The sequence below is a fragment of the Mesoplodon densirostris genome, chromosome 2 (genome assembly GCF_025265405.1).
Source record: "Mesoplodon densirostris isolate mMesDen1 chromosome 2, mMesDen1 primary haplotype, whole genome shotgun sequence".
Lineage (NCBI taxonomy): Eukaryota > Metazoa > Chordata > Mammalia > Artiodactyla > Ziphiidae > Mesoplodon > Mesoplodon densirostris.
In genome coordinates this window covers 43,387,698-43,403,270 of record NC_082662.1, presented here as the reverse complement: position 1 = coordinate 43,403,270, position 15,573 = coordinate 43,387,698, and the positions used below count along the sequence as shown (strand labels likewise).

General features: G+C 35.0%; 1 protein-coding gene across 1 annotated transcript in view; it reads left to right on the top strand.

Moving 5' to 3' along the window:
- Positions 1-15,573, top strand: part of FAF1 (Fas associated factor 1) — a 479,002-nt gene that overhangs the window by 335,622 nt on the left and 127,807 nt on the right. Inside the window, exons 10-12 of the mRNA XM_060089778.1 lie at positions 7,103-7,229; positions 8,195-8,258; positions 9,429-9,510. Of these exons, the coding sequence (XP_059945761.1) occupies positions 7,103-7,229; positions 8,195-8,258; positions 9,429-9,510 (273 nt within the window). The remainder of the gene's footprint in view (positions 1-7,102; positions 7,230-8,194; positions 8,259-9,428; positions 9,511-15,573) is intronic.

Below are 15,573 nucleotides of genomic sequence, written 5' to 3'. Positions count from 1 at the left end.
ATTCAGAGGAAATAGCATGATATAATGTAGTATATGGGGTGACATGAGTGCAGTTTGTTCATGCAAAATAAAGTGGGAGGGGACTTCCCTGGCGGTCCAGTGGTTAAGACTTCGCCTTCCAATGCAGGGGGTGCATGTTCAGTCCCTGGTCAGGGAGTTAAGATCCCACATGCCCTGGGCCAAAAAACCAAAACATAAAAAAAAAAAACCAGAAGCAATATTGCAACAAATTCAATAAAGACTTTAAAAAAAAAAGAACTTTGTAAAAAAAAAAATAAAACTAAAGTGCGAGACAAAGAAAGATAAAAGATGAGACAATGGTGAATAGGTCTTGTATGTCAAGTTGGAAACTTGAACTCTGAGCAGGCACAGAAGGCTTTTAAGTGGGGAATGATTTTTTTTTATTTTCCCAAATGGACATTTTAGAGAAAAGCACTTTGCTATGCAGAGGCTAGATGTAAAGGAAGCAAGACTGGAGACAGAGAAATCAGATATGAATCTATTGTGCTAGTACAGGCAGAAGATAATGAGACCCTCAACTAGAACATCACTAGTTAAAAAAAGAGAGAAGGAAATGGATTCAGGATATATTTTGAAGGGAAAATCAGTAGGATTGGTAACTGATAGGATCTGTGGGAGAAGGAAGAGGGAGGAGATATGGATATGTAGGTTATGGCTTAAATGACAGAAAAGATTCAATCAGTAGTCATTCGATAAATTCTGATTACATACCTACTCTACATCTGACACTGGCATAAGTGCTGGGAATATGGCTGTGGAAAAAGCACAGTCTTTCTGTAAAGGAGCTTGTACCTATCAAAATGAAATTGAATGCAGATAGTTGCCAAAAATCTGTGTTTCAGTTTTTAAAACTTGTTGAGACAAGTATGTAACTTGTTTGCCTATGGGTACAATGCCACACTCACCACAGGCAGACAAGCTAAATAATAACTCAGTTCCTCCTGAGCATCTCCATCTGAATGTCCACTACAGATTCACTCTGTATAAAACTGAACTTACCATGTCTCCCCCAAAACCCATCTCCTCACCCTTATTAATGCTCATTGTCAACCCAAGACAAAAACTGTTTATTCCAGTCATAGAGGGACCTGCTATTCTTTGAAACTGTCCCAACTGATCTGATATATCAAGATTTTTATGATCCTTTCCTTTTTGACTGTTCAAATTAGGATATTTTTATGACAGCATCAAATTTTTTACCCTAATTTGTTAGTTGAGGTGTTTGCTATTAGAGTTTATGTTCTGCCCATTATCTTGATCCTACCCCCACTAGCCTCTCCCACAATATGAGAGGGCTAAGGGCTCTCTCTTGCATTTTTATCCTCTCCCTCTCTACTGGTTCCTTCTCTTCATCTTAAGAATATGTTCAGATCTTCTCATCCTAAAAATATATATATATATTCCTTCAAACTTAGCTCCCCTTCATGCGTTAGCTCATCTGTTCTTTTTTTTCACAGTCAAGCTTCTTAGAGTAATCTGTACCGGCTGACTCTATTTCTTCATTGTCTATTTACTTAACTCACTACAATGTGGCTTCTTTCTACGGAGTGACTAAAATTGAATTTAACTTTTAGAGACAGATAATAGTTTTTGGGAGATCGGCTAAGATGGCGGAGTAGAAAGACCCTGAGCTCACCTCCTCTCACAAGCACACCAGAATCACAACTATTTGCAGAATAACCATTGATGAAGAAGACTGGAACCTACCAGAAAAGATCTCCTCCAACTAAAGACCTAAAGAAGAAACTACAATGAGATGGGTAGGAGGGGCAGACTCATGATATAGTCAAGTCCCATAGTCCCAGGTGGGCGACTCACAAACTGGAGAATAATTACATTGCAGAAGTTCTCCCACAGGAGTAAGTTCTGAGCCCCACAATGAGCTCTCCAGCCCAGGGGTCCTGGTGTGTGCGTGTGTGTATACACACACACACAATGGAATACTACTCAGCCATAAAAAGGAATGAAATTTTACCATTTGCAGTAGCATGGATGGCCTTGGAAGGTATTATGCTAAATGGAATAAGACAGAGAAAGACAAATACTATATGATATCACTTACGTGTGGAATCTAAAAAATACAACAAACTAGTGAATATAACAAAAAAGAAGCAGACTCACAGATATAGAGAACAAGCTAGGGGTTACCAGTGGGGAGAGGGAAGGGAGGGCCAAGGCAGAGGTAGGGGATTAAGAGGTACAAACTACTACATATAAAATAAGCTACAAGGATATATTATACAACACAGGGAATATAGGTGATATTTTATAATAACTATAAATAGAATATAACCTTTAAAAGTTGTGAACCACTATGTTGTACACCTGTAACATATAATATTGTACATCAACTATACTTCAGTAAAAAGAAGTATGGGACAGGAAAAAATAGTTTTTATAAAATACCACGCTATGCCACCTTTTTTCACTTTCACAGCCAACTCTGTGGGTCATCTTCTACAGTGGTGATGCAATGGTGCTTGCCCAAAGCCATACAGAAAATGGCAAAGTATTCAACACTAGGTCTTTTTTTTTTTTTTAACACTAGGTCTTTTGATTATAAATCCAGGTTTGTTTGTTGTGCTGTGTTGTTTTTTTTTTTGTCATAGTGCCATAACTGTCTCTTTCTTAATTCTCATCCTACTGAATCTGTTTACATTGCTTGTCTCCATTGAGATTTTCTCATACCTTACTTCTCATATTCTTTCTCTTAATTGCCTTTCTAATCTTTGACAGTTAACTTTCCATCTCTTTTACTGTTTCTCTTTCTTCACCAATTGAAATATATATTCTGTAAACTTTTATCCTTATCACTGTCCTTCCTTTATTTTTTAACTGAATGATCTTACTCATTTCTGTAGCCTCTACTATTATTTATCTGCTGATTATTTCAAAATCTAAATCTTTTCTGGGCCTCTTTCTTGAGCTCCTAAAAAGATTTTTTTTTCCAGTTGCCTACTAGATGTTTTTACCTGGATGCCCTACAGCTTCCTCAAATGTATTCTATCTGAGAACTGGCCACAATATGCTTCCTCACCAAACCTGACCTTCCCTACCACTCAGTCACCCAAACTAGAAATTTTGTTTCATATGCCTCTTTCATTTTTTTATCCTCAAATCTAATTGGTCGACAATTCCTATCAGTTCTACTGAAGTATATTTTAAGCCTGTCCCCTTCATTGAATTCCCACTACTACTAAAGTATAGGCTCTCAAATCCTTTCACTTGGAACATTGAAATAAGTATCTCTTCTCATGTCTTCAAGTCTAATCTGCCATATGCTGCCAAACCACCACAAACACACGCGCATGCGTGCACATGCACATGCAGACACACACACACACACACACACACACACACCCATCAGAATTGTTCCCTTGAACAGTCCTCCGCCTAAAAACCTTTAATGATTTCCCTATTGCCATCAGAGTAAAGTCCAAATACCTTAGTGTACCAATTTAAGGACTACTACAATCTAGTTTCATGAAAACTGTCTGGCCTTATAGCCAGTCCACATTCCTCTTCCATACATAGAGCTGATAATTCAGTTTGTTTTTTGGAATTCTTTATTAATTTTTAAAATATCCAGTTTCTTGCTTGTGTTTTTTCTCTGCCTAGAGTACAACTCCCTCCCCACCAATCTTCCATTACATACACTCCACAACACTGATATCTTTTTTAAAGATATGGGTTAAATATTAGCACTTGCGTCAGGCCTTGCACAGTCTTCTAAAGTAATTAATCACTCTTTCCTTTATTCTCCAATAGTCTTTGCTTATACTTTTATTGTATCTCTTAACACACTGGAAAAGACATATTTGCAACTAAATATAGCTTCCTTTAAAATGGGAACTTCTTGAAATTTGGAACCATGTTTTCTCTCTGTACCCCAAGCTTTTAACCTGGTTCTTTGACATAGTAAGTAGTTGGTGAAAGAAATATCAGCTTCAATTATAAGCTTGTCTTATGCATGTATGAGTTCTAAATTTTTGTCTCAAGCAGTTTGGTTATCATCTTTTCTAAGAAGTTTGCCCTGATTCCTCCCACTCCCAATAATTTAGGTGCTCTCCTCTGAACTTACCTGTCATAACACTTATTGTTAGGTATTATAATTATCTATCTATCTATATATATATATATAGTATTCCTTGAGAGAACATACACTGTATATCTTTCACTCAAGTCCAGGCAATGTAGCATTTAGTAGGGTTTATGAATGTATGGTAAATGATAAAGGGAATAAATGAATGCAATAGAGAGCCAAAATAGAATCACTAATTTTTTTTTTTTTTTTTTTTTTTTTTTGCGGTACGCGGGCCTCTCACTGTTGTGGTCTCTCCCGTTGCGGAGCACAGGCTCCGGACGCGCAGGCTCAGCGGCCATGGTTCACAGGCCCAGCCACTCCGCGGCATGTGGGATCTTCCCAGACCGGGGCACGAACTCGTGTCCCCTGCATCGGCAGGCGGACTCTCAACCACTGCACCACCAGGGAAGCCCAGAATCACTAATTTTTTTACCTTTTAAAAATTTTTGAATAAATAGCTTCTCTGGTTTTAAAGAATTTTAGAGCAACCATGACTGAACCAAGAGATTATCTATTCTCATCAGCAAACATTAATGAAAAAAGGTTGTTTATCTCATTTTTTAGAAAAAGATTTTCCTAACCTGTTAGATGACTGATAAGAAAGGGATTGGGAGTTCCTTATACATAATTAAGTAGCTCATTCTTGCAGATACTTCAATAATTCATATTCAAAATATACTTTTTTTCAACAAAATCGGCTTTTTAGATACCTCCCTTTGAAGATGTTGTTGTAGGATTTTGTTTTCTGGGATCTTAAGACAGTTGGGAATTCTGTACTTTGTGAAGACTAAATAATGTGTTACATAGGCACAAAATTAAAATCACTGTCCTAGTCCTCTTATTATGGAAAGGGGCTATTATTTGACTGAAAGCTGGATTAGAAGAAAGAGGATAGATGTGGGGGAGTAAGGTAAAAGCAGTGAGAAAAAAAAAAGATGATATATAGAACAGTTCCTTTCTTTTTCATCCCTGTGTCTTCCAAACCTTAATCTAATGCCTCTTTAAGGGAGGGTGAGTACTAGGCAAGACTAAGTGAAGGCTGAGATGATAGCCTAGCTGACAAAAGATGTGAGAAAGTTTGTCATACTGGACTTTTGTTTCTTTCCACTTGCCTGCAAACCTGGCTAAGTATCCTAAAGGAATGTGTAGTGTACCTTTTAGATCCTGAGCCTTTACCCATTTAAGAATTCAAAGGAAGTTCATGCTCCAGATATTTGCCTACCTGAAACAGATGGAATTCAAGTACAGTTATAGTCCTAGTAAATGTGTTATTTTGAAGGGGAGGCTCCTTCACTGTTTTGAAATGAGAAAGGGTTTTGAATTTTTATGCTGTTGAATTGCTGAAATCAAGAGGAGGTCTTGGCTCTACAAAGCAAAACACTAAAGTAGCATTAGGAGTACAAGTAGAACCAAGGCTTCTGTGAGAAATAGTGGTAGAGTCAGAATAGCAGATAGGTGCTTAGGGCAAGGACCATTCATTTTTATTCATCCAGTAAGTATATGTACATTTCCTTCTCTATTCAAACCATTGGGAAAACTGTCTTTAAGGTAAGAGGGAAAATGTTAACAATTATGGGCATTAATGCTTGGTTATGCCCAAGGAGGAAGTGCTAAGCCTGCTGAGTCATATGGAGTAAATATCTTGCCTTCCTTATTTGGAGCTGTTAGACTCACTAGATTAATAGTTTTAAAAATTGTTCCGTAATATCCTGAGAGCCTTCAGAGGTACCCCAGCTATCAAAGGGATGTGAGGAAGAAAAGGCCAAGGCCAAGAGCATTAGGCTACTTGTTGCCCTCTCCCTGCATCAACCAGAGTGGCCTTACTTTTATCTATTGTATGCACTATAATTTTACATAATATTTTGCTTGGGGCTAGGGGAGGGAGGTAACTCTCTGAAAAGAACTTTGAAAACTGTTAGTGAGAGATCTTTAAAATCCCTTCCAGCTTTAAAATCTATGACTCTATGACTGACTGAACTCTAACATCCCCTCTAACCAAGTTTCATGAGTCTTTGATTCTGAGTTTCTTTTAATGCATGTTCATAATTTAGGTACATAGCAACATATTTTGAAAGATAGAAATTTCATTTATTCAGTGGTCTTTGTAGACTTTATTTATTAAACATGGTATAGATAGGCACTTAGCCAGATACCTTGCTGGGACCCCCTTCTTATCCAAGACATTAATATTTGTCAGTATTCACAACTCAGTTCAAATGTTTGAAATCTCAGTATTTTTGAAATCCCATTCTAACTTAGAGATCAGGAGCCAAGTTCATATTTTGAAACTGATGTTTTTCATTGTACTACCTTATATCTCAATGGACGTTGCTGAAAACAAAATAAACAGAGCATATTTATTAGTGCCCAGCATGTAGTAAATTCTCAGTAAATGTTTATTGAATTGAAGCATCATTATTACATCTCATATTTAATGGCCTTCGGTTTACAAAGAGCTTTCGTATATAGTGTATTTCATGTTATCTTCCAATAACACGTGGGGATAGTGTACCATATTTCACTAATGAGAAATTTGAGAACCATTGCAGTAGGGAAGAGGCAAATTTTTAAATGCTACCATTACTTCTGCCCAAAAGTTTAGACTACCATGAGCTTTTTGAAAGACTCGTATAGCTTGTTTATCTCTGACCTCTTAATTGTACCCGTTTCTTCATTTATTGAGCGAATATTTCTTGAGCACCTAATTGTATACCATAGGCTGGGGGTAAAACAGATAAAAATCCCAGTCTTCATTGAGTTTGTAAGCATTCTTCTTTTTCACTCAGGCTCCAGCCTTTAGTCTAGGGGTATCACAGCAAGATTAGAAATATATGTAAGCCTTAAAATGAGAAATATTAAGCTTCACTCTAGCAAATAGCTTCTTATTTAATAAAACTTTTATAATGCTAATGTCCTATTGTAATTACATAATTTATATTTTGGAATTTGATTTCCTAAAGTCAGTATGAAACTAATCATAGGACTTTCCTTAAATAGCAAAGCACCGATGTTCATATGGTTAGTGATAGTGATGGAGATGACTTTGAAGATGCTTCCGAATTTGGGGTGGATGATGGAGAAGTATTCGGCATGGCGTCATCTGCCTTGAGGAAATCTCCAATGAGTGAGTATTAATAGCTCTTTGGGTCCAGCATTATAATTCTCCCTCCTAGTGCAGAAACTTATGAGGAACAATGAACTTAAAAATCTCTTACTGACTTTCAGGTTTGGAGAGAGAAAATATAGGAAGTAGACATTATTCATAGGAACTAGAGCCTCTTGAATTTTGATCTTAAGCCCAACCATTCCCAATACTTTAGTAAAATTCATTAAAAACTCAAGGGAATGTAACTTTTGTTTCACACGTATAATTAGCTATGAGTTTATCTCTTTACTTTAAACCCAGAAATTGATAAACAAAATAGCTGTACTTTTTGTGACTGTACTTGTCACCACACATCTTATTGGAGATATCAGTTTTATCAGTAGTTATATTACTTTTCCATTCACTGGTACCCATCTTTGGAAGGAAAGAAGTAAACTAAATGTGCCATCTCCCTCACCTGCACCTGACAAGATGCATAGTATAGGATCGTAAGTGGTGCTACATAATAGTCATACAAAATGACTATTAAAATAAGTCCATAAATGGCTCATTTACTCTGTGAAATTAGGGGACATTCATGGGCAGAAATAGATGTGATATTTACATAAAATGACTATTTTCCTGATTAATAAAGTCTTTAGAATAATTTGAGAACTTTTTATATAATTTAATCATAAGATGTCATTTCAAGCATAATTGATGACTGGCACATATTTTCAACACCTAGCAGGATTGTATCAGCTGGTTTTCAAAAATTTATGAGCTTGAAAATTTTTTGAGGTTCTTTTTTAAGGTTTGATGAAATCTTCTAATGTATGTCGAGTTAAAATGTCTCCTCAGATGTATCACAGAAACTAAAATTTAATTCCTCTTTATTGATTAAATATATTTCTTATATGTGGGATTAGATGTTATGTGGTTTGTTTTTTGTGTCTATTTGTTTTGGTTTTTTGTTTTTGTTTTTTCTTTTGTTTGTTTTTTAGTGCCAGAAAACGCAGAAAATGAAGGAGATGCCTTATTACAATTTACAGCAGAGTTTTCTTCAAGGTAGGGTTAGGACATTAACTATATAAAATTGATGTTCTTTTAATGCTACTGTGATTTTTCTGGAGCAACTTTAATCCTAGATTGTTTTCAGTTTCTTCTTAAAGTATTCAAAGGATACATTTATCAATATATATAGTCCTAATAGTGAATACAGAGTATTCAAGTCAGATAACTAGTAAACTGTGCCGCTTCAGAGATGTATTTATCTTCTCTCTATATCTTTATAGAAGCATAATAAATGGATTACTAATTTAATATCTTGACTATATTTCCAAAAGGACTAGGTTATAGGATACTAAGTTTTAGTATATCCTGGGACAAACAAAAATTTTTTTTTTTTTTTTTTCTTTGCGGTACGCGGGCCTCTCACTGTTTTGGCCTCCCTTTGCGGAGCACAGGCTCCAGACGCGCAGGCTCAGCGGCCATGGCTTACGGGCCCAGCCACTCCGCGGCATGTGGGATCTTCCTGGACCGGGCACGAACCCGTGTCCCCTTCATCAGCAGGCGGACTCTCAACCACTGCGCCACCAGGGAAGCCCCAAACAAAATATTTAAAAAGTAATATTGAATAAAAAAAAAATTTTTAAATGATATAAGTGAATTTTTTCTTTTAATTTTTGTTTTGGAATCATTTAGCATTTCTTCTTTTAATAGTGTAATATAAAATTTTCTATGCATTTGAGATTCACCTAGAGGTGTTTAAAAAGATTTAAATATTTAAACCTAAATTTTCATGTAAACAATATTTCTCTTTAGTTCTATTTTCTGATATAATGTAATTTGGAAACTTAGCAAGGAACCATTTTTTCCCTCTGTGTTAGAGAATAAATGAACTAAAATGGAAAGTTAAGGCTACTGTAACTAGGAAAATCTTAGGGAAGTGGGTAACCAGGAATTGCTACTTGTAAATGGCATGGTTTCATAGCACTCATTAAGTCCATTTGCTAGATGTACTTAAAATTCCAGTGTTCTGATATATCGGTATAGGCCAAGAAGAGTTCAAAAAGCTAATGAAGCCCATTCCTAACCCTTTAAAGAAATGTTTTAATGTTTTGTCTATACTTAAGAGACATTAGCCCCAACATTTACTTAAAACTCATTGGTTAGACTTGTGAAATTTGAAGTAAATTTGAAATGTATTTTAATTAATAGACACAATTTTTCCTATAGATATGGTGACTGCCATCCTGTATTTTTTATTGGCTCATTAGAAGCAACTTTTCAAGAGGCCTTCTATGTGAAAGCCCGAGATGTAAGTGGAATCTTACCTTTTCTGATTAAAAAGTATATCCCATAGTTTTACCACCAGGCCTGAGGCAATGCTTGATGTTTTCTGTTTTTTTCAGATTGAAGACTTGATTTTGTTTCTGGTTCATCTACTAACCTAATCATCACCAAGCTGCCCATTTCAGAGGGGCAGTAGTATGATAGGGTACTGCTAGCTTTTACAGAAGTCTTTGTCAAGCTCTGAAACGGGTTTTTTTTTTTTTAGGGGGTGAAAGGGGTGGACATGCTTAGAAGGGACCAGGCTACGTGTTCGTATTCTTTTCAGTTATGTGATTGACAGTTTCTTGCTAAATGATTTGTCCTTCAGTCTTTTCCCCAAATGATTATTCCATCTAATAGTATATATCTTATAACTGTAGTATTTTTTCCTAAAAGTCATTTTAGACAAGAAAAAGATTTTTCCTTAAATATAGAAATGGGTCGTGTGATCTTGAAATCAAGTAGATCCAAGTATGTAACAAGAAATCAGAAGTTACATTTTGAGCGCGAAGATTCTGTGTGGTTGCTCTATTTATATGTTGACACTATAGTCGAGACCCCAGTTATCTGGCTCCTGCCTATCTTTACAGCTTCAGCTCTTCCCATTTCCTGCCTTACACTTAATAAATCTTGCAGTAGTGTGCCATTTGTACTTCCCCATAATCTAACTCTTTTTTCATGCTGCCCCACTGTCAGGAATACCTTTCATCCTGGTCGTTACCTGGTTGACTCCTACTCTTCCACACCCACCCTTTAGCACTTTGCAATGATAACACATTGCTTTTAATTATCCATTCTCTCTCTTTTATATATATGTCTTCTCAAGAGATTTGATTTTCTTTTTGGCAGTGACGATGTACCTTACATCCCTACACATAGTAAATACTCTGTATGTTTAATGAATGAAGGAAAAAAAGAGAGAGGAAGGAAGGAATAAGGTGTAGGTGGAGTTAGAGGGAAAGTTATTGGAATTAAAGAGGACAAAGGATTTTGAGAATAGAGTGCAAGGATGCCTCTGAAATTTCTAGTTTCTACTTATGTTAAGCTCTGACCTAAACTCTGACTTAAAGAAAGAAAAATTCATTTTAAACAGGTTTTAAAAATTGAATTCCAAGACAATAATTAGTGATCAAGCTTAGATCTATCATTGATAGTTCAATGAAGTAGATTAAGAAACATAAACTGTTCTCTACCCTAAGAATAGTGGAATATCCCATTGTAAAGGCAATTTTAAACATCTATTTTTTAACTATTAAATCTATATTAAATGGATTTTATTTTTGAAGAAATATATATTTATGGTAATACAGGTTTATAGTTTCCATAAATACAGGTTTATGGAAGATACTGAAAAGCTAAAAGAATATATTCTAACACAGATTAACTTTATATGTTCTTTCCATATATTTATTATTTATTTCATTGAGTGCACATGCATATTTAATATAAAATTGGTCAAGTTAAAATCCTGTTAAAACAGCTTATCTTCACCTTTTAATATTATATAATCATTTACTTAATTATATTTTATAATATTTTAACTTTTATTAAAACAATTTTTAATACAGAAAAAGTAAAGGAGTAGTACAATAAGCACTAAATCCCTTATACCTAGATTTAACAATTACTAAAATTTTTCCATATTTGCTTCTTCTATATACAGGGCATCCCGAAGTTTTAATGGAGCTTTAGCAATTAAACTTTTGAAGTTATTAAAACTTAAACTGCATAAAACATTTAGGATACTCTTATATATTCATTATTTTTTGCTAAGCCATTTCAAAGTGAATCACAGACATCATATTTTACCCCTAAAAACATCTGCATGCACTTTCCAAAAATAATGACATTCCCCTACAGAATCACAATACCATTGTCACATGTAACATACTAACAATAATTTCCTAATGTCATCTAGTATCCAGTGCATATTCAAAGTTCCCCAGTTGGCTCTTTTTTTGAAAACCGTGATCCACTCAAGGATCACAAATTACATTTGGTTGTTAGATTTCTTAAATCCTTTTAAGCAGACACCTGCTTTTTTTCCCCCACTCACCCCTTTTTATGACATTTGCTTTGTGAAGGAATCATGCTGGATGACTTACAGATTGTTCCAGATTCTGGATTTGTGTGATTGTTTCCTTGTGATATGATTTAACTTGTTCCTTTATCTCTGTATTTCCTGAGAAATGGCTATTAAGTCTAAAAGCTTTGTTAGATTCAGGTCAATTTTTTTGTTGTTGTTGCAAGAATGCTTTGTAAGTAATGCTGAATACTTTATTATAACAGGATTTCTAATGGTTATTAAGTCTCTCATTGTACAGCAATGTTATTATATTTAAACAGTCACTTATTGTTGCACATAAATATGTTTGAAAGAGTAATTATAGCTTTAAAATAGTCTATTTTTCAATTCATTCCTGGATAAGAATGTATTTGGGATTAATTCGTCTCTGCTTTTCCAGTAAGATTGCTAAGCAGTTGAAGTAACCAGAAGATGTGAGGGCCTTTTATAACCTAAATATAGCTCCCAAATAAGCATAGACATCTTTTAAATTCCATTTAAAAAGCTACTGTAAACATTATAACTTTGTGACAATACATTGTTTAAATATACAGTATATAATAGACGAAAGAACTTTTTATTGAGTGTCTTTGTATAGTAAATTGGCATTTGGATTTATTCAGACTGATGATTCCCAGAGGAGCGTAAACTCTTATTAACTTCTGGGTATTTCTAATGAAACAATTGATTGTTTGCTTTTGATGAGTGTGTTGGTATTTTAACAACTGGAAATCATTGGTTCATGTGTTTTGTTTCATATTAGATTGATACCCAAATCCACTGACCTATTTGGACTCCTAAACTGTCTTTATATTTTTCCCCTTGTCCAGGGCTTTTTTCTTTCCTTTTTTCTCTTTCCCAAGTTAAAGATCAATAACAGTTTATGTATCATTTATTACATTGCCCTAAACTTAAGTAAAATTCATCCACAGAATGGGTAAATTATTCAAAATTAGATCTAAGCAGGGACATTTATTATAGTCATCAACCAAATTATATACATCTCCTTTCAAAAATAGAGAGGACTGTATAGAAAGTATAGAAATAGCACTGCTACTTTAGATTTATATTGTGCTCTGTGGTTTATGAAGCTTCTTCCTATGCATATCTCATTTGAACCCCACAGCAAACCAGTGAGATGGGGATATATAATATCAATATTCTCATTGTAGAGATGAGGAAACTCAGAAAAGCTACATGACTTAACCAAAGACAAATCACGGGTAAGTAGTGGAGGCCAAATGAAAGTGCAGGTGTTCCAACACATGTAAGTGTGTTTTACACTATACCACCTTACTTCCAGAAGCTTTTCAGTGCTAACTGCTGTACTACAGGATTCGATCCTCAAACTTCATCTCTCCTTTTCAGACTGTACATTTGAGAGTGAAAACAAATCGTTTTCAATATTTTTTTAAAAACTTCTGAATGAATCATTTTTAAGAAAACAGTTTGCTGATGTTCAAATATTTTAAGGCAAGAATGACCGATACTCTGCCATTGTTACTAAATTTCTTTCGTCTTAAACATCGCATGTTTAATTTAAACTGTGGGAGGCACATTAATTTTACCAGGGCAACAGATGAGCCTTGAGCACCAGCATTCTTCACTTGAAGTGAGAAATTGAGTTCCAAGAGTAAATAAAAACAAGATTGAAGGTTTAAATCCTCTGCTAGGCTTTTTGAACTTATATACTCATTAAATGTTTATTGGAGTGGTGGGATTACAAAGGATTTGGGGAGCTTCATCAACTGGTATATAGTTAATCACTAAGTAAAACACTACATTTGATAAAGTGTTTCTCACGATGCCACATTCAATCCATCTTAATGAAAACTGCTTCAGACTGATTTCATTTGAGAGCACTTGGTGAGAGCACTCATAGTTTTTTCTGCCTTTTTCATGAGGAATTTACAATACTGTTCAAAGCAGAGCTCCAACTTCAGTGAAACAGGTATTCTAAGTTCTTGTGTTTAAGTATATTGTGACAAAGTTTCGACTTCTGGCAGTGGGTTGATCAGTTTTATGATCTTCTCCCTTGCCCTTAACTATTAGGGGTGTTCATTGAGTTGAAGGCCATGAATATGTATCATATGCCTATTAAGGACCTAGGATGTAGAGGTTTCCTGCCCTTGACATGTTCACAGTCTAGTAGGGATGATAAGACAATATAAATAGTTCCATATAGTGTAACATGCTATGGAAGCAAAGAGGAGAGGTACTTCATCTGCCTTAGAATTCAGGGAGATTTCCTGAGGAGGTATCTCTGACCTGAATCTTAGAAGATAAATGAAACTTAGGCAGATAACAGAATTCTAAACAGAAGGAAGGTCAAAAGCAAAGTCCAGAAGATTACAATTGAGGGAATTAAAACCAAAAAAATTAAGACAGAGAGCAAAAAAATGCAAGACAGAGAGTTGGATTGCATGGTATGATGAGGCTGGGAACATCAACGGGAGCATGGAGGGGACTGTGATGCCCTGGCATTACCTGGCATTTAAAAATATTTGTTGAATGAACCTTATATTTTATCTTTAGGTAAGTAAGAGCCAGTGGTTAGCTTCCTTAATTATGTGCAGAAGAGTTACCACTGGCCACACCATGATTCCCTGGGACTTTCTTAAAGAGGTTTTCTTTTTTCTCCTTAGAGCCTCCGCACCTCTCAGTTCTGCTGTCCCTGAGTTCTCTTCACAACAAAAAGTACCCTAGAGAATGATTAGACATTTGTAGTAACTGAAAATCAACAGCAATAAAAATCCCAGTGCCGGGGTTTATGTCCCATGGGAAGGATTGTTCCTATCCCAGCAGCCCTTTGGAAGACTGGGCTTTGATATCAGTAATCCTGTTACACTTCCTTAGATCTTCACTTCACACCCAGTGCTGTTTCCAAATATTATACATAAATTAAGGAAACTAGTGTTTTACATCTTGATTTCCCACTTAGTAACTCTGTTCCCAAACAAGTAATGAGCCTGTTTCTAATCTAGGGGGAAAAAAAGATGATAATACATATCTACTTTATGTGGTTGTTTTGAGGATTAAATGAGATCTATTCATAAATGCACCCAGCATCATGGCTAAGGTGCTTTTTAAACAGTTTTGGACAAATTTGAGAAATGTTTATAAAGTAACAAAATTGATTGTTCATGAACTAGCTCTAAGAACAGTTCCACAGAGGAATTTTGAGAACCCATTTGAGCATTTATGGCACTGAGATGAATGCTTTGCTTTTAACAGTGCTTGTTCATTATCAAGTTTTATTACATTCATTTTTAAAAATCAACCCATTTTAAGGTAGTGCTATTTCTACTTCCTCAGGTTAAAAGAAACCTAAATAACCATCACTGGTCAATATTTGTTAGGCAAAATAAGCTCTATACAAATCGGAAGCCACAACTGCAGTTGGTGAGTTTCTAGCACTCCATCATCCAGAAAAATCAGGCAAACAAACCTATTTGTGCTTTGGAAAATATGCCCAGTCTGTTCATCTTGTCTTTGTTGTCTTTTCAATTTAAATTCCTTAAAGGCAGACAGTGTCTTTAGAGTAATTTTTTATGACAGCTAGGACGGCATCCTGCACATGTGTGAGATAAGAACTATGACGCTAATATAATGTTTTGAAATGTGTTTTCATTATACAAATAAAATATTTTTTGAAAAGAAAAGAATACAGATGCATTTAAAGTCGAAAAATGCATTGCGTCATAATCCCAAACCTGAAAATAACCACTATTAAATGTTTTTACTTTTAAATGTGATTTTTTGAAAAAGTCTCCAAACATATATATCAGTAAAAAAGTTAAGTTTTATATAAGTGCAACCGTACCAAATATACTGTTCTGTAATTAGATATTTCCACTAAACAGTATATTGTTAGCATCATATTTAGAATTTGCCTCTAATTCTCCAACTGAGTAATCAGATCTACCTAATTAAAATTGTAAAAATCTTTAATGTTTATAATAAAATTATTTTTTAGTTAATAAT